This window comes from Monodon monoceros, unplaced genomic scaffold (genome assembly GCF_005190385.1).
Source record: "Monodon monoceros isolate NGI ecotype Baffin Bay Population unplaced genomic scaffold, NGI_Narwhal_1 Super_Scaffold_18, whole genome shotgun sequence".
Taxonomy (NCBI): Eukaryota; Metazoa; Chordata; class Mammalia; order Artiodactyla; family Monodontidae; genus Monodon; species Monodon monoceros.
The window spans coordinates 6,196,539-6,222,098 of NW_021703774.1; the positions used below are offsets into that span (position 1 = coordinate 6,196,539).

Sequence of the window (25,560 nt, forward strand, 5' to 3'; positions counted from 1 at the left end):
TTTCCCTTTTTTTACGGATGCAGAAAATGAGATTCAGAGAGAATAGATATTGGGACTATAATTCAAATTTTAGATATTTGTCTGTAGATTATAAAAGTATTTCTTTTGTGCAGTAGCTTCCTTTGCAGAGTCTTGAAACAATCTTCAGGTACTTCAGGTGGCTGTTCAAAAGTTATGGAACGTATCACTCAGGGTTGTTACTAGAGCAGAATAGATGTTTATGAAAAGGATACTAGGTAACTTTTTTATTACTTTTTTTTTAATTGGAGTATAGTTGAGTTACAATGTTGTGTTAGTTTCAGGCTTACAGCAAAGTGAATCTGTTATACATTTACATATATCCACTCTTTTTTTTAGATTCTTTTCCGTATAGGCCATTACAGAGTATTGATTTGAGTTCCCTGTGCTATACAGTAGGTCCTTATTAGTTATCTGTTTTATATATAGTAGTGTGTATATGTCAATCCCAATCTTCCAATTTATCCCTCCCCCTCTTACCCTCTGGTAACTATAAGTTTATTTTCCACATCTGTAACATTATTTCTGTTTTGTAGATAAGTTCATTTGTGCCCCCCTTTCTTTTAAGATTCCACGTATAAGCGATATCATATGATATTTGTCTTTCTCTGACTTACCTTACTCAGTATGACAATCTCCAAGTCCATCCACGTTGCTGCATATGGCATTATTTCATTATTTTTTATGAAGATCGAGAACCAGGCTCAATGCCTTCCAGTTGGGAACTAAGCCCAAGAACAAAAACAACAACAGTAATATTGTAGGACTGGTTTGATGAGGAAACCACTTCCCTTCTCACTGACTACTGAGCGCCACAAGTTGCTCCCTGCTGGAAACACACCCTATAGACTTTCCTGCTACAATGGAAGAAGCAAGAACTCTACTACACAGTTTTCTTTCATCAAGAACTCCAGGGTGAGGGAAATCTATGTGAATTATATCTCCTGGAGTGTTCAGAATTGAGGTCCTTTTTAGCCCCAAAATCAAGCTAATTCTGATTGGCAAAGCCTTGATACATAACTTGAACCCCTTAGCTGTAAGGGCTGCGGAGGGAGTATATGGCGTTTTCACATCCTATGGTGAGTCAGATCTATAACTGAGATCATAAGGTGTAGACAGAGGTGGGTCCAGTTATTATTTCTGGGGTTTCTTGAGTAGTAGTAGTGTAGTGGTGATGGTAATAATAATAAGATATAAAATTAGGTGTAGGAACTTTAAATAGGTCTGAATAGAAGTGGTTGAAGATGAAGTCTTTACCTAGATATGGATTATAGGAGAAAGACATTGTCTTCTGAAATTAAGTTTGACATTAGCTGTAGATATTTGTGGTTTTTCTTTGTGAGATTAAAAAAGGTCCCTTCTATTCCAAGTTTGCTGAGAATTTTGTTTTAAATCATGAATGGATGCTGAATGTTGGCAAATACTTTTTCCTCACCTATTGCTATGATCCTTTGTTTTTGTCTTTGTTAACTGTCTTAAGATAATGAATTACACTGATTAGCTTTCAAATGTTGAACTAGCCTTGCATTCCTAACATAACTCTCCTGATTGTGCTTTTTTGTTTGTTTTTATATATTATTTAAATGTGCTAGTATTTCATTAAGAAATTTTACATCTATTTTTATGTCATATTGTTCTTTTTATTATTATTTCTGTCTTGTGTGTCAAAAGATGCTGGCCTCCTCAAGTGAGTTGAGAAGGGCTGCTGTCTCTTAAATTTTCTGGGAGACATTTTTAAGAACTGGCATTAATTCTTCCTTAAATGTTTGTTGTAATTCACCAGTGAAGCCATCTATGCCTGACATTTTCTTTTTCAGAAAGGTTTTAGCTGCAAATTTAGTAATGAACTATGGAAATGATCTCTGAAAGTATAGTCTTGTAGCTACAAATTTAGTACTACTCATGTTATCTATTTCTTCTAGGGTGAGTTTAGATAATTTGAGTCTTTCAAGGAATTGATCCATTTCATCTAAGTCGCCAAGTAATAATACTATACATTTCCCTCCCATCTTGATGTAAGTGTATTCTTCAGATTTGATAGGTTGTCTTTTCATTTTCATTTAGTTCAAAATGTTTTCTGTTTTTCTTTGAGACTTCTGCTTTGGTCAATGTAGTATTTTGTAGAGTTTTGCTTGCTTTTTAAAATATTTGTAGGTGTATCTGATATCCTGCTTTTTTTTTATGTTTAATTCTCTTTTTGTCAGAGAATATTGTCTGAATAATTTTAATTCTTTGAAATTCAATAAGATTTGTTTAGTGGCCTAGAATATGGTTTAGCTTGCTAGACAAGGGCATTGCTAAATCATGTGGGTCAAGTCTTCCTTGTGTGTTACAGTTTTATGATGTGGAGGATATTTAGAATCCGGGTATTCTGCCTCTAAATTCCAGTAGTTTATAACAATTATTTTGCAACCAAGTTTTCCTCAGAAATTTTTAGATGCCTGATGGGGGCAGCAGTGCTTCCTATTGAAAATAACTAATTTAAAGAATCATGGGTCGGATTCTTCTCTCCCCTCTGTGTCAGCTTGGATTTTTCTCTCTCTTTCTTAGCTCTGTAGTTCTTCCAGGCTACTTTGTAGCAATTTCATTCTAAAGCATCACCTTCCACTGGAACCCAAAGGTCTGGGGAGCTTCAAGCTCCCAATGGATTCATCTGAGGTTAACCCAACCTGGAGCCTGGAGTCTCCTCAAATGTCCATTGATGAAAATTCCCAGGAAATTCCAGTTGCCTCTCAAACTATGTCTGAAGTGTTAATAAAGGACCTCAGTAACTTGACTCTCAACCTTAGTATCAAATTGCCCTTCATTCTACCACAATGTCTACCTCAACCGACTGGGCGGTTACTTGGTGAAAACATACCCTGTAGGAGAGGGGTGAGGACCATGTTAACTGATCAGAGAGATAAGATGGAGCAGCTGATTCAATCTATTAAAAAGCACTACTGCAAAGGAGTTTCTCCATCTGACTCTCAAAGAGAACCACTGCAGAACGACGTTGAGACTCCCTCAAGAGTGCAAAGATTTAGATGTAGCTGTCATTTTTGCCGGTCTCATAGAGATCCTTCTGAGGATAATTATGAGAATTATTACACCAATAAGTATTACAGTAATTATGACATGGAGTCGGATGAGCCATAAACCTCATTCTTGTACCATTTTTTCTTGCTGGTATTTTTAGGATCATTATGAAGCAGCTTGGGAAAGATTGTGTACCAATATTTTGATAACCTATATTATAAGTTCTGGGATGTCTTTTTTTCTTGCATCTCTTTTCTACCTTAATACAGTAACTTATAAGGAATATATGTAGCTTGCATTTGAATGACTTGAATATACTTTAGTTCCACTTTGTGAAACAAATTAACTTGTGTGGAAGGAATGTGAAGAAAACATTGGGTGGCTTGGCCACAGCATTGTTAGAAAAGCATGTTGAATTGTAATAAAAATTTTTGATGTCCTATTTCAGAAAAAAAGAAAGAAACATGAATATTACAATTATTTCATAAATTAGGTATTTTAGATTTACTTGTTCTCAATCCTATTTAAACCATCATAAAATGTGATAATTATTAATTCATTTTACTTTAGTCAAATGTTAAAAATGTAAAATTCAGGATAAAATTACTTAGTAAATTGGTGTTTTAACGTAGTGTTCTGTCTCTGTGAATATGTGTGTGTGTGTGTGTGTGTATGTGTGTGTGTGTATGTGTGTGTATGTACGTGTGTATGTATGTATGTGGGTGTGCATGTGTGTATGTGTAGTATGTGTGCATGTATGTGCGTGTTCATGTGTGTTTGTGTGTGTGTGTGTGTGTGTATACACTAGTATATGTTAATCATTGTCCATATTGGATATTTTGTTTTTTCTTTCATCGTATTCATCTATATTTACAGAATTAATAACATCTGTACAAGAATTGCAAAGAAATTCCTTCTTCATATTTATAACTTTGTTTGTGATGAAATTGATGTGGATCTCTTAAAGGAAGTAATTACTTCTTAGTTTTTATCCAAGGGAATGTGGCCTGAGCAAGTGTCTCTTGATTGGTGGTGGTGGACGAAGTGTGAGCCCTTTGAAAATCACTTAATAATGGTAGATTTTGAGGTAGCAATTTCGACCACCTGCACTGGACCATCTGGACCCATCATTATTTCTGCTCTGTGAAGTAGGTTGTCATTATGGTTCACACAAACACATTTCTGTTTTTTCATAATTAGAACAGTTCACCTGGGACAAAGAATAGGAGAAATCTACTGTACAGAAATCCTTCATGCAGAGAGGATAGCTTGATTAAATACTATTAATGGAATTTAAAATTTTTTCTCTTATTTTTCTGTCCAATAAATTCTGTTCCTATTTACTTTACTGATGTAGAGGACTGTGATTTGAAAAGTCACAAACCGTTCATCCCTTGGTTGAGATAAGTACACCTTCATAGCTTGTTGTATCAACTTTGTACTCATAGAGTTGGTAATAGCTATTTGCAACTGATTGATAATAAGTGATAGACTTTTTTTTGGTAACTTTCTCAAATTTAAACTACATAAAATAGTGTAAGGTCCCTGGTGAATATATAAATTATTTTTTAAAATATAGGTTCAATTGAACCACTTTTTCTCAACTTCTCTAATAAATCAAACAACCCAAATCAACATTATTATGTCAAATTCTTCTTCGCACTCCAATAAATATCAGCACATTCCACAAAACCAGTTAGTAGTAAAAGTATTACTCCTACTAAAATGTACTTTCTTGAGGGTTTACTTTGTGTTTTATTATCTAATTTAATTTAATCTTCCCAATAAAACATGGGTTGATGCTATTTCTAGCAAATGGAAGACCTAGAAACTGTCTCAAAAGTTTCCATTCTTCAATAATTCTATTTTATTCTCAAAGAGTAGAAATTAGTCTAGTTTAGGAGGTTGTGAGTATGAAAAGTATATCCAAGGAAGTGATAACAGAATGTGCAAAGTATGAATGCAGCCTGGCTTCTTTACTGGTCCGTAAGGAGATCTATAAATGGTTAGAGGATAAAATTCAAAGAACACAATTACAAAGAGTGAAGCTGTGTTGATACTTAGGGGCAAAATCAGGGAGCGCTTTGCAAATGACACTGAGAAGTCTGGACTTACCCATGAGAGCATCAGGGAATCATTGAAGGCAGACAAATAATATCCTTATAATGCTTAAGAAAATTTTATTCTGCTTCTATGCTTAACGTATTATAAGACTGTAAGACTGGAAACAGAATGACCATTTATGAAACTGACCTTATATTAAAGTTGCTTGATGGCCATGTCCTGCATTTGAATCATAGAATCACAGCATCTTTTGTGGTTTATTAGAAAGTAAGATTTAACAATAACACCCCAGTTTCTGGATAGGAGATTTGACAATTTCTGTTTGTTGCTTTGTCAAGGGCTTAAGTAACCTAGGAAAAATTTGGAGGGCACTGCAGTTTGAAGACTTTGGATAAATTTATCTACATTATACTTCTTCCTCTTGTGTAGAACTCTATGCTGTGACCAGTTTCTGCAATACAGCTTTCTTTCAAAACATCTTTCCCTATGAGAATTTAACTATGTGAAAGTCCAGTTTTTCTCTGGGTCCATGCCCCCATTCCTTTAAGGAAGAAAATCTTTCCCACTCTCCTTTATCTGCTTCCTGCTTGGGGAAGGCAGCAGGCAAACCCTACTTCGTCCAGCACTGTTGATTGTATAAGTGTGTCTGTTCTACAGCATAAAGGAATTCAAGTCTTGTCCCCATTTGCCTGTGCTTTGTCTGTTCTTACCACCTGATCACACTTATCAAGCCTCTGTGTTAGTGGAATTCTTGTAAAGTCTTTCCAGTTATTTTTCTGGGGCATTGCTCTCCATCAGGAGGGCAAATTGTGACTCAGTCTTGGCATGATTTTTGTAGCTTTGTCTGATGTATACCACGCAAAATGTATCTAGTTTCAAGCAGCTGTGTAGATTTGTCCATTTTTTGTACATAATGTGAGTCATTTAATGGAGATAAGAATTTGAGAGGTATAATTAGCACTTAAAACCAAGGCATTACACTATTCAGAACTTTCCCCCCTATACTTTCAATGTCTTCTTTTCCACTGTTTTCTTCTGTTCAGCTTACAGACATATATAAAATTTCTCTATCTGAAAATCTTAGTTCTATATTGGCCTTGTGATCCTACTTTTCCATCTTTCTTCATTATTTCATCACCAAGATTCTTCAAAACATAGTGTCGGGCTTCCCTGGTGGTGCAGTGGTTGAGAGTGCGCCTGCCGATGCAGGGGACACGGGTTCGTGCCCCGGTCCGGGAAGATCCCACATGCCGTGGAGCGGCTGGGCCCGTGAGCCATGGCCGCTGAGCCTGCGCGTCTGGAGCCTGTGCTCTGCAACGGGAGAGGCCACAACAGTGAGAGGCCCGCGTACTGCAAAAAAAAAAAAATAATCTCAAGTATCCTCTTCACACAGAATTTCACTTTCAGATGTCTTAATCACAGGCATCATTATTGCCTATGGTTTGCTCAGCAGAAGACTTGAGAGGTTTTAAAGTTTGTATTTCTAAAGCACTGCCTCTGTTTGGCTTCTGGTACAACGTATTCTGCCTTATCTCCTACTATCTCTCTTATCATTAATTATAATCCCTGGATTGAAAACTTAACAATATGCTTTCTTTGTTTGCTTCTTACATATTGCTACATCCCATGTTCCTCCCTAAAACCTTTTTCTTATCCTGTTCTAACGCACCCTTCACTTTTGAACTTGTTCTCTCCCATGTTGTCAAATATCATCTCTTTGTAGGTGATTTTAGATCACTTATTTAGCCCATAGCATCTTCAAAATTTTGTCCTCTATATCAGAGTGCTTACTTGACAACTCCACTACAAAATCCACAGATATCTCTTTACTATTCCTGTCTTTCTTTTCTCGATTACAGATGCTTTTCTTCATCCAGTCATTCAGGAAATAAACTTGTGAGCTATATTTAATCTTTACTTTGCTTTACCCCTATTGCCACAAGTTCTAAGGTTTGTATTTTTGTACCTTTTGTTCATTTGTTTGGTTCCAACTCCACAGCTAATGCCTTAGTTCAGACTCTCATTTTCTCTTCTCTCAACTATTGTCATATTTTCCAAAATTGTTCCTCTGCCTCTTAAATTTCTTTGTTTGTCCTCTCCATGGCTGCCAGGGTAATCTTTCTAAAATGCAAGATTTCCCATATTACTCCACTGCTCAAATATCTTCACAATTTCTTACAGTATAAAACTCAAAACTGTTAGTGCATTGTACCTTCTGTGATCTGGGTGTTCCAAATGCCCAGGACTTTAATTGCTTTACCCCAAACCTCTCCAATTCAACCTTATCCAAATTTTTATAGTTCTGCAGGGCACCATATTTTGTGGCTCAGGTGATTTTGGGGGTTATCCTTCATTTCAAAAATGACTTTGTTTACTGACCAGCAACCTCTCATCCACCAGCATTCAACTAATTTGCTACCTTTCCTGAACTCGTCAAATGAAATGATTAATTTTTCCTTTGGGACCTCACTATTTCCTGTACATTCTACCCCTAAAACATCTAGCAAATTTATTTATTTTCATATCTGTCTCACTCTGTAATCAGTCAAATGAGTTCAGGCAGTCAGTCAGCAAATATTTAATGAGAATTTTCTTTGATGGGATTAGGGTCTATGAAGACAAGTAAGACAAACTTTTGGGAATCATAATCTTAAAAGTTTTTTTTTTTTCTGCGCTACTCAAAGGATCAATCACATGATTGTAGCAGACTTTAGAAACATTATATCTATATCTATCTATCTATCTACCTATCTGGAAGATTCAGTAAAATTGATTAAATTGGTAAATAATTAAATGATTTATTGGCAAATAATTATATTTGTAAATAAAATAACATGCTCCCAATTTCTCTATATATACCTTAATCTTCTCTACTGTTTAAGGTTAATTCCCACCATGGAACTTTCCTCAGTTATTTCACCAGGTCTGGAATCACAATCTAGCTGTGCTGTTGTCTGTGTTGTCTAGGCTTCTATTAACGTTTCTAAGTTTTTGGGTAGTGATCCCCATTTCATAGGCTTATTGTGCAGACTTGGGGAGGTAACTGTATGTAAATCCCAGTTCATATTAGGTTCATAATACATTTTTTGTTGCTTTAGTTCCCAAATTATAAATTATAAGGTGTTTGTTCCACCCATTGTGGCCGTTAGCAATTTTTTCTTCTATTTTATTTCTATGAGCATTTCTTAGTTCTATGAATAGCAAATTTACTCCTAGGATGACTAAACTTTTATTTCTTTACTCCTACCATTGTCTCACACAGTGTCTTATATTTCAAGGTTGCTTAAGTTATTTATTTGTGGAATGAATATATTTAGTCTACATATGCTAGCCCCTTCACTTTATAAACTACAAACACTCCTATCATGGATACACACAGACACAACTCACACATGTGAGGCTCCTGAATAAAGAATTCTTCTACTGGATTATGAATTCTTCCACTGGCTTGGGAAATCATTTAAATTTTTTTAATGCTTATTCTTTTTGTTAATAAGAGGGAGAAAATTGTGTTCACATAACAAGAAAAAAAAACCCTAAAATATCCAGAAAAATTTAATCAGGAAGAACAGGAATTATACAAGGAATATATAAAATTTTATTTAAAAATTATAGAATAGAAATGGAACAAACAGAAAGATATACCATGTTCCTATATGAGTATGTAGATTATCATAAATATGCAGTTGTTTATATCCAGATGGGGTGATGGAAGTTGGAGAAATAGAGCATTCTGGTCAATTATTAACATTGTTATACAGTGTTTTACTTCTTAACTTTATTGTCTAAAAGGAATAATTATGGAATGTGCTGGGTTGTAAAGCAATGCATTATGAAAATCCTCAAATAGAAGCTAAGCTACAAACCCCTGGAGATGTAATAGAAGAAAAGACAGCACAGGGGTAAATAGGACCACATGACCCTCAAAACCGTTCTCAAAGAAAGTAAGACTATGATTTTATCAAGACTCAAAGATTGTTCTATGAGCCAATAGCATTGTTATCTAAACTCGTATTCTTTTCTTAAAAGTTTATACCAGTGAAAACTAAGTTTAAATTTCTCAAACCTGAAGGATGAAAGTACTTTCTTTGCAAAGAAATGTCCCTCATACCTTTAAGTTTTTATAGAACTAATAAAAATCGAGTTTTGAGGAGCAAGTTGGTCCCAGGAATAATATTATGTAATTGGGTATCCTTTTAGCCATGCCACACATTTTCTAAACTTTTATATATATAGACTAAAGAGTATTTCCTTTTGATTCAATCTCTCACTTCAAATTTTTGACCCAATGAAACTTGTTTAAGAAGAGCGAAACTAAAATATATTTCCTACATAAGACAAGTTTAGAATGCTAAGATATTGTTCCAAGGACAGTTTTGTTTCCAGTTTAGAATTAACAGCTCATGTGCAATATGATAAATCTCTAATAAAATTAACACAGTATCTTTTTCTTCTTAGATGAAGTGTTTCCCTTCTTCAGCTCCTAATAAGCAGAGACTGCCCTCTGAACAGTTCTGTTTCACTTCACTAGGAAGCTGAGTGGTCCCTTCACACCCCAACTTAAAGTCAGCCACCATGGTCCCCAGGTCCTAATGCAGCCCTGGAACAGCTCCTTGAAAGCGAATGAACATCAAGTATATTCATAACAGTTCCAACAAAGTCCCGTGAATCCACTTACATTGCTTAGGCAACACACTTTAAAAAGGAGGACTTATTTTTAGTACATGGAACTCCCTCTTTTTCAAAGGATCCATACTGAGTGGGATCGAAGTAGATGAAAAAGAGCTTTCTTCTCCCCCAACTGCACACTTCATGCAGATGCAACACCACAAAGATTATGTTTAAAATGTTTTCTAAGTGCATTTTATGAGTATTGAATATAAAATGTTCTTTCTTCCTCGTTGCAAAATCACACCACTAGTGCTGTTCCTATTCGATGACTATTACAATTAGTACGACTACTCATGCATTTAGTATGCATCTGCTGCCACCGGACACCACTATCACAGTCATCCTTTTAAAAACTGGTAAGCTGAGACAAAGAGGTTAAGTACGACAGAAAAGATTACACAAAACTGGTACACAGCATCTCTTTAAATCAAGAGAGAATCAGAAAACATGATACAGAGATTGGCCTTTTACTTTGTTTCTTCACAAATTGGCCACTCTTAGTATAAATATCAATGGAGAACCAGCTTGCTTTTTGGCTTCCAAATGCATTCAGCTTCTCTGATAGGTAGTTTGGGGGTATTGCCACCCTACTAGTGCCACCAGTGTAACTGTGCTGTGTACAGTCTCCCACTTAAGTCAAGATGAGCTTTTTATTTGAGAGAGAGAGAGAGAGAGAGAGAGAGAGAGAGAAAAGGATCTCTAAAATAGTCTGAATCAGTAAACCCTATTAATAGTATTGTTTCAAAAATAATTATGTCCTTTAATACTTATGAATACTATGTTCCAGTTTAAAAAGCAGAAAAGAAAGAAATGCAGCTTCCTAGCATTTAGAAATCACTAGATGTTACCATGCATTTCACTTTGGTACAGTAGGTATGAAAACCTAAGTGTCACAAAAACTAAGGCCTATAAATATCTACAAACTAAAAGGGATTTTTGTTTACATATTAAAAATAATAATGCAGTATTAGCAAAGATATTTTTTACAACCAGTGATGAGTGTATACAGATTCATAATATATTGGTAGAGAAATTAATTCAGTTTTAGAAACATTTTAAGAAATCTGGTCATAAAGTGGCTAAGGTTGAGCAGTTTCAATGTAGATTACATGTAAATCACAGTTCTAAATTACTACCTGTATAAACTTTGATAAACTATACCTCTCTAAAATGGGGATAATATAAACTGGATCACAGTGTTGTCTTAAATATCCTATGCACCAATTTATGTAAAGCAATACATATTTCACTGCACACCATAAGAACTAAATGTGAACTTATAATTATTAACAATATTTTATTGTATAATAATTAAAACTTTTAAGTAATTTAATTTATTCAAAGACAATAGGCAAAATACAATGAAAAGTTATCTTTCTGTAATATATTCAAGGAAGCCTAAAAGAATAATTTTGAATGTACAGAAACGTAGTTTCTTTACAGATTCTCTCAAAAATAGTAGTCTAGGTATGCTAGTTTTATTCATACATCCAATAGTTATTTTACAGCTACTATGTTCCAGGCACTGTGCTAGGCTACTGATAAAGATTGGCGAACAGAAAAAAATAGTCTCTGCCCCACAGTATCAATAGCCTATCGTTTGGGTCCAATTATATGGTAAAAATAAAGACTATTTTGTGAGTTATGTTGGTAATGGGAGTCTAGTTACAAAAACAGCAAGAAAACAGATAATAACAATGCCATAAAGTAAAACAATAAAAGCTCTGATGATTTTCAATAAGTTCCTACAAGTTACAGCTAGGGATAAAATAAGCTTCTATAATTTCACAAGTATTTCATTTACAATTGAGCATATGACAATATATACGAAAAGAAGCTATTCAACTAAGACTGGTAAAATAAATTGTAGGGGCAAAAGAACAGATAATGAAATAGGCAAGAAAAGAAATATATGGCCTTAGAATTGAACCTCTTTCTAGAAACCGTAGAAGAGCCTAAAGAATTATTTTAATAAAATGATAGTTAATATTTTGTAGCTGCTTACTGCATGCTATAAAATGTGCAAAGCTATATGTATGTTTTATGCCATTTAATTATTTCAATATTACTGCCACCTTATACATGAGAACATTAGAATTTAGATGGTGTTGATAATTTGTCCAAAGTCACAGAACAAGTCATTGCCAGGACACGGGACTCAAATCCAGACCTTCATGTCTCCACATCTTGACCACTCATCTGCTATATTCTATGGACTGTGATTGAAAAATTCTGGATCCTAAACAATATCTCTTTTTAATTAAACTTATTCTCTGGTGCTTTTCTTTCTTTTCTCTGGATAGTATCTAGCTCAGACTCAGGAGACTGAATTAATTTATGAACACAATAAAATTGAAAAAAGGAGGTGAATTAAATGACAGGAAAAACAGCAATCATATGATGATGCAAGTCACTATGTATTTTATTTCTGAGTAATTGTATTACCTTTATTAAAAAAAAAAAAAACAACCCAGGGAGCTCTACTAGAAAATTACCAAAAGGTCAGGTGACAATTGACTATTTATCATTTAATTACTCTACATATTTTATGAATATCTATTATTGATATTAACCAGTGTTTAAAATTAAAGTAAAATATGTAGAATTAAAATACCTTTTAAAATCGATTTTCATAGAATATTATAGGAAATACAGAAAAAAATTATGAAAACCACAAAAAGCATATTTAATAATTTCTTCTATCCAATCAGAAGTCTATTATCAATTGTAACTTAATTGTCTTTTTAAAATTTATTTATTTATTTTTGACTGCGTTGGGTCTTTGTTGCTGTGCACAGGCTTTCTCTAGTTGTGGCGAGCAGGGACTACTCTTCATTGTGGTGTGCGGGCTTCTCACTGTGGTGGCTTCTCTTGTTGCAAAGCACGGATTCTAGGCATACGGGCTTCAGTAGTTGTGGCTCATGGGCTCTAGGGCACAGGCTCAGTAGTTGTGGCTCACAGGCTTAGTTGCTCCGCAGCATGCGGGATCTTCCCAGACCAGGGATCGAACCTGTGTTCCCTGCATTGGTAGGCAGATTCTTAACCACTGTGCCACCAGGGAAGTCCCATAACTTAATTTTCAATTTCCTTTCAACCTTAATTAGAATTGGGCTGTTGGAGAAATAATTATCCATCAAACGCAAAATTATAGCAACATACTATGCCATGTAAAATAATTATGCTTTTTTGAATTATTTTAAGGATTCATAAGACTCTACAAACATAAACATGAAGGATGCTTACTATTCAGTAGAAGGAGAAAAGAACAGGCAATCATCTAGCAAGCCTGAAACATTCAAGAACAGCTTTCAAATTGTTACCCCAGTGTCACAGAACACCCTTTATCTCTGGGCCAAAATCACCAAGATAGATTCCAGTTACTTTGGTCTCAGAAGCCACAGCCTTATCTGAGAATGGGTATGATATATGCTATGTAGTTATACAGTCAACATTTGGCTGCATGATCTGACTCAACAACTAAAACAAGATAAAATAGCAGAAACCAGAGGCAAACCATGTATCTGAAACTCATATGATACTATATATGTACGTATATATGTGCATATGTGTGTATATATTTACAAGATAGATACAGGCTGCCCCTTGACATGTTTCAAACTCTAGTACAGAACTGTTTAAATCACTAATCAGCACATTTAATCTTTGATTGGCCAAGGATCAGCAGTATGGCTTCAGGCATGTCTAGAGATAAACTCAGGTTTGCAAAGAGCAGTTGAGAAAAACCCTGTGTGTATATATGCTGTTAAAAAATCCTGGCACTGGATTTTAATCTAGTACAACACAAAACACTCGTACATTGTTGGTGGGAATGCAGCCACTGTGGAAGACAGTATGGAGGTTCCACATGATCCAGCAATTCCACTCCTGGGTATTTACCCCAAGAAAATGAAAACACTAATTAGAAAAGATATACACACCCCTATGTTCATTGCAGCATTATTAACAATAACCAAGATATGGAAGCAACTTAACTGCCCATCAATAAATAAATGGATAAAGAAGATGTGGTATACACACACACACACACACACACACACACACACACACACACAGGAATATTTGCCATATAAAAGACTGAGATCTTGCCATTTGAGACAACATGGTTGGATGTGGAGGATATTATGCTAAGTGAAATAAGTTAGAGAATGACAAATACTGTATGATTTCCCTTATATGTGGAATCTAAAAAACAAATGAACAAACATATCAAAACAGAAATAGAGCCATAGATACAGAGAACAAGCAGGTGGTTGCTAAAGTGGAAATGGGTTGGGGGGGATGAGTGAAATAGGTGAGGCAGATTAAGAGGTACAAAACTTTCAATTACAAATAAATGTGTCACAGGTATAAAATGTACAGTGTGGGGAATATAGTCAATAATTACATAATATCTTTGTATGGTAAAAGATGAAAACTAGACTTATCATGGTGATCAGTTTGAAATGTATAGAAATATCAAATCACTATGTCGTATACCAAGAACTAACATAGTGTTGTAGGTCAAGTATACTTCAAAAACAAAAAAACCAACAAACAGCAAAATAGGTCAGATTTGTGGTTACCAGAGATAGGAGGTGGGGGGAAGGGGGATTGGATGAAGGTGGTCAAAAGTCAAAAGGAAAAAAATAGAAAATCCTGCCACCATGGATTTTAATACAACACAAAAGCAGTTCAATTATTTAAATGACCATTTTGTCATATTTACACACAAGCATTAATTGACTTAAAATTTAGGTGGATTAAACCATTTTAAATAATGTCTATAAAAGCACATAATAGCATTAAAACACAATTCCCCAAAATGGAAGGCCTTACAATAGCACATTCCTACAATGAGGAGAAAATATTTGGAAGGGATGGGTAAGCCTTGTACTATATTGCATACCACCACTCTGAAGTAGGTTTATCTGGACATGCAAATGCTTTCACATGTGAATCTTAGCTTACTTCCTTTGAGAAACAAAAGTATATAAGCAAAATCATTGCAGCACCTTCCCAAATAATGCAGTATTGCTCTTGTAGGCTTCCTCCTTGGAAATATTCAAAAGTTGCTTTGATAAAATCCTAAGAAGTGTCAGGATAGTTTCACTGTGTAACTAGGTCACATAAAGTGATGTATTTATCACACATAAACCTGTTTTTTATTCTCCTGTCTCACTCAGGCTACAACCTCCTCTTCTAAAACCTGCCTTTAATTTAGCTGGTTTCTCTAAAAATTGTCTTGGTTTTGTTAATATTTATTTCCTTGACTAAGAACTCCAGGGGAGAGGCAAAGATTTCAAGCTGCTTCTGAGAATCTGAAAATTAACAGACATTATTACATTTATTATAGAAACTGAGATCACTATGCTTAGAATTTCAAGTCTTTCTCAGAAGAAGATGATTTGATTTTGGCATGAATACTGCTGAAAAAAGAGAAGATTAGTGTATGTGATTATAAATCTTAGAGTCAATGTATTTAAATAAACTCAAATGGATAGAAAAAGATGGTTATTTTGTGAATATCAATAATATATATACCTTTAAATTATACTTTAAAATATGATAGTCTGTGGAGACACTAGGTTTAACAAAGAGAGCATTTGCTAAGTAAAATAAAAATTCCATTTGATTACAAATACAGATCTGCTATTCCTTGTCCAATATTCTTTGAATATCCTTTTAATGTTCTCTCACATTTCCACTTTAGGAATTATGACTTTCTCGGGTAAAAATAAAACAAAATTACCACTTTTCATGGTGTAATCTGCATTTTGTAATATCTATTGATGTTGAACGTAGGTAGACTCTATAACCTAGCAACTCTATGCAGTAATGAAAATGGTTAATCTCCAGCCACACCGACAAACTGGGTGAAACTTATAAATATGTTTAGTTAAAAAAAAAAGCTAGAAAAAAACCTACATATTGCATATTTCCTTTTATATATATTTTTAAAAATGAAAAATAAACTATAGAGTTAGAAGTCAAAGCAGCAGTTAAATTAGCGAAAAAGAAGTGGAAGAGTAGTGAGGAGAGGGTAGAATGAGGCTTGTGGGGTGATGGAGGTTTTATAATTGATGATGGAGCTGTTACACTTGATGTTGTCATGGTATTTACCTAGTTGTATTCACGTTGTAATATCTCTTCAAGCTGGAAAATTGTAAATTATGTACTTTTCTTTATTCATATTATACTTCAATATACATTTTATGATATTTTAAGGAAAACAATCTATAATCCTTGGGGAAGGAAAAAAAAGAAAAGCCTTTTCATACTTGGTAAAGCAATGTGCATACGACGTGGATAAGGTAGGATTGACGCCGAGGCCTTCCAACGATGCAGGAGTGAAAGCGCCTGGGCCTTTCAGGGCAGCTCTGGTGGAGCCCGACATGCCTGGACTGCTATGCCTGTGATGTTTTGCTCGCTTTCTTCCTGATTATTTAATAGTAAGCTTGATTTGGAGGTCTTTCCAGGGATTTTGTGACTCTCCTAACATCCTTTCTGAATCCCTTTCTGCTGAAACTTTCTAGAGTGGATTCTGACACCTGTAGCTAAGCAACTTGTTTATTTTAAAAATTACTTTGATAATCAAACTGATGATCCTGTAAAGGTTTCTAGCTTTAAAACTGTCAAATAAGCATTCCCGCGTGTTCTTTCTCCCAAGTCAACCAGTAAAACCTGTGACCATTTGATGACATTTGGAAGTGAATACTGATGTATCGGATAGCTGCAGTTCTTATGAAGAAGAAACTATTTCGAGTTGCCGAATGTCTAGTGCAGGGGGCCGGGGAGGGGGGGCGGATCTGGAACTGCTTGACTAAGAAAAGGGCCTTTCTCTCCCGCACAGGCTGAAACAAGGCTGCAGATTAATTGTTGGGTCTGAGGAACAAAGATGCAGAACAGGGTGACGCAAAGTAACTAAAATAAGTATCTTTGCTAACACAAGCATTAAAAATAGGAACAGAACATATTAATATTGAGTTTGGGACAGAGAGTGCTCGGGATTTAAAGAAAAAGAAAAGGTATTTGGGATAACTCAAACTGATCTGCTACAATTTAGACATTACAAAAATAACCAGATCCAAATGAATATAAAATTAGCTATGAACCAATCATAACTTCATTTTAAACAAAGGAGTTTTTGAAATGCAAGATTAACGTTTACCATATATTTTAATTTACTGCTGCTCACTTGAGCAATTGTATTGTTTACCCCTTGACCAAATTATGGTTATTGCATAATTAGAGAATCATGTTCAGGTCAATGGCAAAATTTCATTATTCACCAAATGCAATTCTGTTTGAGTTTTATGTCTTCCAGGATGTTTAGTTAATATGGAATTCCTGAGGGTGTTTTTAAATATACTTAAGTGTATCTCTTTCTATTTCATGATGTAGTATTACTTTATAACTTGTATCCATAGAATATAACTTTAGAAATTCATTCAAGCCATAAAATTGGAAACTAGAGGTAATGAATACAAATGACTTTAAGTGCTTTGGTCACATGGCACAAACTGCAATCTGCATATATTACATTAAATTACTATTATGGTAAAAATTTTATGTAGTTATTGATTTTAAATACTGTCTTTATAAAATATTCTGATTCAACCCAGTGAGGTAGAAACTTAACACACATTTGTCTCCCAACACTGAACTAAACATGTAGTAGTTTAAAAAACAGAGAATGAGGGCTTAGGGTGTCACTAGTGAAATATAGACTTAAACAAATTTTGTGACGAGAAGAAGAAAATCAGAAGGGAAATGGATCAAATAAGCAGAGGACAGACAATGTAGAATCCGGGTATAGCTGGGGAGGTGGCTGATTTTAACAATAGCAAATGTTCGTTTCTTTAACTCAGATTACTAAATATCCTATGTTGTGCAGGCTATTTCTATGTAATAGCACATTTTCTTACCCCAAATCTTTTTATTACTTTCATTGAGAAAACTGCAAGAGTGTTTTGAGATAGCATATTTATTGTGTGTACCACTACTGACATTTGTTCACTGGGATAAGCATGTTAGTAAATTGTTTCTCTATTGATATTTGTTCTCAATGAAAGTGTTTGATTTCTTTTCTAATGTATAATGCCCTCAGAGTGTCCACTGGATATTAAAATTTCATCTTTTGAAATTGGCAAAGTGGTTATTTACATTTAAAAAGTAAAGTTTGTCTCTGAGGGCTTTTTAACAACGTTTTTGGTCTTCTAACAGTATGTATAGGTTTCTACTCAGCTGGATATTAGCTAGCTTATGATTATTATAATATTATTTAAATTCAATGAGCAATTTATTGAAGTAACTCACAGGCCTCCTGGAAACATTAATTAATTTCACTTCACTGTGATCTCTTTTCTCAGCAGGTCATGCATTGAAACTTGTCTTCAAAAACAGAAAATATGTAAGAAGTATTTACGTACATAAGAATATCGCATGATTATTTTTAACCAAAAGGTTTTTTTAAAAATTAAAGTATGGACATTGTGTTTTTAGACATAATGCTATTGCACACTTAATAGACTACAGTGTAGTGTAAACATAATGTTTATATCCACTGGGGAACCAAAAAATTCATGTGACTCCCTTTATTGCAGTATTCTCTTTATTGTGGTGGTCTGGAATGGAAACTGAGTGATTCCTGAAGTATGCTGCATGTATACATAATGAATTGATTACTAGAGTCAAGTTAATTCACATATAATGCCCTCACATAGTTACCATTTTTTTTGTGTGATGAGAGAACCTGAAATCTACACTCTTAGCAAATTTCCAGTATTAAAAACAGTATTATTAACTATAGCCAACATGTTGTATTCAATAGTTTAGATCTCTAGATGTATTCATATTACATAACTGCAATATTTTAACCTTTTACCAGTATCTCCCCATTTTCCCCACCTCCCTGCCTCTAGTAGCAATGGATCTACTCTCCAATTCTATGTGTATTTGTAGGTTCTGCATATAGTGTGAGATCTCACAGGGTTTGGTTTTGTTTCTGTATCTGGCTTACTACATTTAGCATAATTTCCTACAGGTTTAGCCATTTTGTTGCAAATGACTGACAATTTCCATATCTTAAAAATTGTAAATAATGCTGCAGTGAACCTAAGTGTGAAGATATCTCACCAAGGTAGTGATTTCATTTCCTTTGGGTATATACTACCAGTGGAATTGCTGGATCATATGGTAGTCCTATTTTTAATTTTTAGAGGAACCTCCATACTGTTTTCCATAACAGTTATATCAATTTAAATTTCCACTAACAGTTATCAGGGTTTCCTTTTCTCCACATCTTCTCTACCACTTGCTGTATCTTGTCTTTTTGATAAGAGCCATTCTAACAAGAGTGAGGTGATATTACATTGTAGTTCTGATTTGCATTTCCCTGATTATTAGTGATGTTGAGCAACTTTTCATGTACCTGTTGGCCTTTGTATGTCTTCTTTGGAAAAATGTATATTGAGGGCCTTTGTCCAGTTTTTAATCCAATTATTTGTTTTGTTTGTTTGTTTTTGCTATTTAGCTGTATGAATTCCTTATATATTTTGGATATTATCTTCTTATCCGATGTGTGGTTTAAGAATATGTTCTCCTGTTCTGTAGCTTGCTTTTCATTTTGTTGATTGTTTCCTTTACTGTACAAAAACTTTTTAGTTTGATATTGTCCCACTTGCTTATTTTTGCTTCTGTTGCCTGAACTTTTAGTGTCAAATCCAAAAAATAATTGCAAAGATCATGCCAAAGCATTTTTTCCTATGTTTTCTAGGAATCTTATAGTCTCATGTTTGCTGACTTATTTTTTCAGATGCAAAAGAGTATCTAGTTTTCCCAATACCATTGCCCAGAGACACTATCCTTTCCCCATTGTGTATTCTTGGTGCCTTTGTCAAAAATTAGTTGACAGTATTATGTGGGTTTATTTTTGGACTCTATTCTGTTCCATTGTTCTGTATGTGTATTGTGTCATATGTGTGTCTATATGTATTTTTATACCAGTACCACACTATTTTGATTAATACAGGTTTGTAATATAGTTTTAAATCAGGAAGTATACCTTCAGCTTTATTCTTTCTCGGTGTTGCTTTGGTTATTCAGGGTCTTTTGTGGTTCCATACAAATTCTAGAATTGGCTTTTCTATTTCTGTGAAAAATGCCACTGGGATTTTGATAGGGATCGAGTTGATTCTGTGTATCACATTGGGTAGTAGAGAAATTTTAACAACACTAATTATTCCAGTTCATGAACACAGGATGCCTTTCCATTGATTTGTGTCTTCTTCAGTTTCTTTCATCAGTGTCTTATAGTTTTCACTTATCAGATCTTTCACCTTCTTAATTAAGTTGATGTCTAACCACTTTATTCCTTTTAATACCATCATAAATGGGATTTTCCTTTTATTTTTTTTTCTTTCAAAGGCAAGTCAAGTGAAACAGTGAGAGTGGAGAAAGAAACAAAGAAATCTGTAATTGGCTGTGATCAATAAATTGTAAAAACCACTGCACTTGGACCAGCTGGGATAATTTTCTTGATTTCCTTTTTAAATATATTGTTTTTGAGTAAATAAATAAAACTAATTTTCCTTTGTTGATTTTATAACTGTACTAAATTCATTTATTCTAACAGGCTTTTTTTTTTTTTTTTTTTCTAAATGACATCTCTAGGATTTTCTACATATAGGATTGTGTCACCTGCAAACAAAGATATTTTTACTTCTTTCTTTCAAATTTGAATACCTTGTATTTCATTTCCTTGTCTGATTGCTCTGGCTAGTACCTCCAGTACTTTGTTAAATAGAGGTAGTGAGAGTGAATATCTTGGCTTTGAACAAACTTTAGAGGAAAAGCTTTCAGTTTCTATCCATTGCTTTTCATGTTAGTTGTGGCCTTTTTATAAATGCTCTTATTGTGTTGAGGAAATTTCCTTTTATAGCTATTTTGTTGAGAATGCTTTTTTTAATCATGCTTGGATATTGAACTTTTCAAGAGATTTTTATGCATCTATTGAGATGATATTTTTATTTTTCATTCTATTAATGTGGTGTATTCTGTCGATTCATTAGCACATGTCAAGCCAATCTTTTATCCTGGGGATAAATCCCACTTGGATGTGGCACATAATCTTTTTGATGTGTTGTTGAATTCAGTGTGCTAGTATTTTATTGAGAATTTTTGCACTTATGGTCATCAGAGATATTCACGTGTAGGTTTCTTTTTTGTGGTGTTTTTGTCTGAGTTTGGTATGACGGTAGTGCTGGCCTCTGAAAATAAGTTTGGAAGTATTTTCTTCACTTCTACTTTTTGGAAAAGTTTAAGAATTGGTAGTCATTCTTCTTGAACTATTTGGTAGAATTCAGCCATAAAGATATCTGGTCCTGAGATTTTCTTTGTTGGGTGAATTTTGATTACTACTTTAATCTCGTTATTTGTCATTGGTCTGTTCAGACTTCCTACTTCCTCTTAAGTCAGTCTTGGTAAAATGTATGTTTCTAGGAATTTATCCTCTTTTCCTAGATTATCCAGTTTTTCCACATATAATTCTTCATAATCATCCCTTATGATCCTTTTTTATTTATGAGCAATTCATTGTAATATTCCCTCCTTCATTTCTTATTTTTTTGTCTTCTCTTTTACCTTTTATTTTTTTACTTAATTTACCTAAAAATTAGTTGATTTTATTTTTTGTTTGTTTGTTTTTTGTTTTCAAAAAACCAGTGAGTAAGAGTCTCTCAACTAGTTTCCAGACTTCTCTCAAGGGAATTAATCCATATATAACTGTGTATTTGGTGTGTCCATGGGAGGAGGGAAAGTCAGGAACATTCTATTCTGCCACCTTGTGTAGAATTCTGATATTGTTTATTTTTAATACATATTATATACATGATGTAAGTTACTTCTTTATCCTAAAGATATAACCTGTATCAAAAGAAGTTTTAAAATAAAAAGAAAGAAAACACTTTTTTTTAATTTTTTAATTTAATTTTATTTTTTTATACAGCAAGTTCTTATTAGTTATCCATTTTATACATATTAATGTATATACATCAATACCAATCTCCCAATTCATCCCACCCCCACCCCCATCCCCACTTTCCTCGCTTGGTGTCCATACATTTTTTCTCTACATCTGTGTCTCTATTTCTGCCCTGAAAACCAGTTCATCTGTACCACTTTTCTAGGTTCCACAGATATGCATTAATATAAGATATTTGTTTTTCTCTTTCTGACTTACTTCACTTTGTATGACAGTATCGACATCCATCCACATCTCTACAAATGACCCAATTCCGTTCCTTTTTATGGCTGAGTAATATTCCATTGTATATATGTACCACAACTTGTTTATCCATTCGTCTGTCAATGGGCATTTAGGTTGCTTCCATGACCTGGCTATTGTAAATAGTGCTGCAATGAACATTGAGGTGCATGTGTCTTTTTGAATTATGGTTTTCTCTGGGCATATGCCCAGTAGTGGGATTGCTGGGTCAAATAGTAATTCTATTTTTAGTTTTTTAAGGAACCTCCATACTGTTCTCCATAGTGGCTGCATCAATTTACATTCCCAGCAACAGTGCAAGAGGGTTCCCTTTTCTCCACACCCTCTCCAGCATTTGTTGTTTATAGATTTTCTGATGATGCCCATTCTAACTGGTGTGAGGTGATACCTCATTGTAGTTTTGAGTTACATTTCTCTAATAATTAGTGATGTTGACGCAGCTTTTAATGTGCCTCTTGGCCATCTGTATGTCTTCTTTGGAGAAATGTCTATTTAGGTCTTCTGCCGATTTTTTGATTTTTTTTTTTTTTTTTGGTAATATTGAGCTGCATGAGCTGTTTATATACTTTGGGGATTAATCCTTTGTCCATTGATTCATTTGCAAGTATTTTCTCCCATTCTGAGGGTTGTCTTTTTGTCTTGTTTATGTTTTCCTTTGCGTGCAAAAGCTTTTAAGTTTCATTAGGTCCTATTTAGTTACTTATTTTTTTATTTCCATTACTCTAGGAGGTGGATCAAAAAAGATCTTGCTCTTATTTATGTCAAAGAGTGTTCTTCCTATCTTTTCCTCTAAGAGTTTTATAGTGTCCGGTCTTACATTTAGGTCTCTAATCCATTTTGAGTTTATTTTTGTGTATGGTGTTAGGGAGTGTTATAATTTCATTCTTTTAAATGTAGCTGTCCAGTTTTCCCAGCACCACTTATTGAAGAGACTGTCTTTTCTCCTTTATATATCCTTGCCTCCTCTGTCATAGATTAGTTGACCATAGGCGTGTGGGTTTATCTCTGGGCTTGCTAACCTGTTCCATTGATCTATTTTTCTGTTTTTGTGCCAGTACCATACTGTCTTGATTACTGTAGCTTTGTAGTATAGTCTGAAGTCAGGGAGTCTGATTCCTCCAGCTCCATTTTTTTCCCTCAAGACTGCTTTGGCTATTTGGGGTCTTTTGTGTCTCCATGCAAATTTTAAGATTTTTTGTCCTAGTTCTATAGAAAATGCCATTGGTAATTTGATAGGGATTGCATTGAATCTGTAGATTCCTTTGGGTAGTATAGTTATTCTCACAATATTGATTCTTCCAATCCAAGAACATTGTATATCTCTCCATCTGTTGGTATCATCTTTAATTTCTTTCAACAGTGTCTTATAGTTTTCTGCATACAGGTCTTTTGTCTCCCTAGGTAGGTTTATTCCTAGGTATTTTATTCTTTTTGTTGCAATGGTAAATGGGAATGTTTCCTTAATTTCTCTTTCAGATTTTTCATCATTAGTATATAGGAATACAAGGGATTTCTGTGCGTTAATTTTGTATCCTGCAACTTTACCAAATTCATTGATTAGCTCTACTAGTTTTCTGGTGGTATCTTTAGGATTCTCTATGTATAGTATCATGTCATCTGCAAACAGTGACTGTTTTACTTCTTCTTTTCCAATTTGTATCCCTTTTATTTCTTTTTCTTCGCTGATTGCCGTGACTAGGACTTCCAAAACTATGTTGACTAATAGTGGTGAGAGTGGACATCCTTGTCTTGTTCCTGATCTTAGAGGAAATGCTTTCAGGTTTTCACCATTGAGAATGATGTTTGCTGTGGGTTTCTTGTATATGGCCTTTATTATGTTGAGGTAGTTTCCCTCTATGCCCACTTTCTGGAGAGTTTTTATCATAAATGGGTATTGAATTTTGTCAAAAGCTTTTTCTGCATCTATTGAGATGCTCATATGCTTTTTATTCTTCAGTTTGTTAATATGATTGATTTGCATATATTGAAGAGTCCTTGCATCCCTGAGATAAATCCCACTTGATCATGGTGTATGATCCGTTTAATGTGTTGTTGGATTCTGTTTGCTAGTATTTTTTTGAGGGTTTTGCATCTATATTCATCAGTGATATTGGTCGGTAATTTTCTTTTTTTGTAGTATCTTTGTCTGCTTTTGGTATCAGGGTGATGGTGGCCTCATAGAATGAGTTTGGGAGTGTTCCTTCCTCTGCAAATTTTTGGAAGAGTTTGAGAAGGATGGGTGTTAGCTCTTCTCTAAATGTTTGATAGAATTTGCCTGTGAAGCCATCTGGCCCTGGGCTTTTGTTTGTTGGAAGATGTTTATTCACTGTTTCAATTTCATTACTAGTGATTGGTCTGTTCATATTTTCTATTTCTTCCTGGTTCAGTCTTGGAAGGTTGTACCTTTCCAAGAATTTGTCCATTTCTTCCAGGTTGTCCATTTTATTGGCATAGAGTTGCTTGTAGTAGTCTCTTAGGATGATTTGTATTTCTGCGCTGTCTGTTGTAACTTCTCCTTTTTCGTTTCTAGCTTTATTGATTTGAGTCCTCTCCCTCTTTTCCTTGATGAGTCTAGCTAATGGTTTATCAATTTTCTTTATCTTCTCAAAGAACCAGCTTTTAGTTTTATTGATCTTTGCTATTTTTTTATTTGTTTCTATTTCATTTTTTCTCCTCTGATATTTATTATTTCTTTCCTTCTACTAACTTTGGGTTCTGTTTGTTCTTCTTTCTATAGTTCCTCTAGGTGTAAGGTTAGATTGTTTATTTGAGATTTTTCTTGTTTCTTGAGGTAGGCTTGTATTGCTATAAACTTCCCTCTTAGAACTGCTTTTGCTGCATCCCATAGGTTTTGGATCATCGTGTTTTTGTTGTAATTTTCTCTAAGTATTTTTTGATTTCCTCTTTCATTGCTTCAGTGATCTCTTGGTTATTTAGTAGCATATTATTTAGCCTCCATGTGTTTGTGTTTTTTATGTTTTTTTCCCTGTAATTGATTCCTTATCTCATAGTGTTGTGGTCAGAAAAGATGCTTAATATGATTTATATTTTCTTAAATTTACTGAGGCTTGATTTGTGACCCAAGATGTGATGTATCCTGGAGAATGTTCCATGTGCACTTGAGAAGGAAGTGTAATCTGCTGTTTTGGCATGGAGTGTCCTATAAATATCTGTTAAATCTATCTGGTGTGTTGTGTCATTTAAAACTTGTGTTTCCTTATTAATTTTCTCTTTGGATGATCTGTCCATTAGTATAAGTGAGGTGTTAAAATCCCCCACTATTATTGTGTTATTGTCAATTTATTCTTTTATAGCTGTTAGTAGTTGCCTTATGTATTGAGGTACACCTATGTTGGGTGCATATATATTTACAATTGTTATATCTTCTTCTTGGATTGATCTCCTGATCATTATGTAGTGTACTTCCTTGTCTCTTGTAACACTCTTTATTTTAAAGTCTATTTTATCTGATATGAGTATTGCTACTCCAGCTTTCTTTTGATTTC

At 34.3% G+C, this 25,560-nt stretch overlaps 1 protein-coding gene across 1 annotated transcript; it reads left to right on the forward strand.

Annotated features, from left to right (window-relative positions):
- Positions 1-2,661: 2,661 nt before the first annotated feature.
- Positions 2,662-3,156, forward strand: LOC114898276 (developmental pluripotency-associated protein 3-like). The gene has a single exon (XM_029227503.1). The coding sequence runs from the start codon at positions 2,662-2,664 to the stop codon at positions 3,154-3,156; it is 495 nt and encodes a 164-aa protein (XP_029083336.1).
- The last annotated feature ends 22,404 nt before the right edge of the window (positions 3,157-25,560 follow it).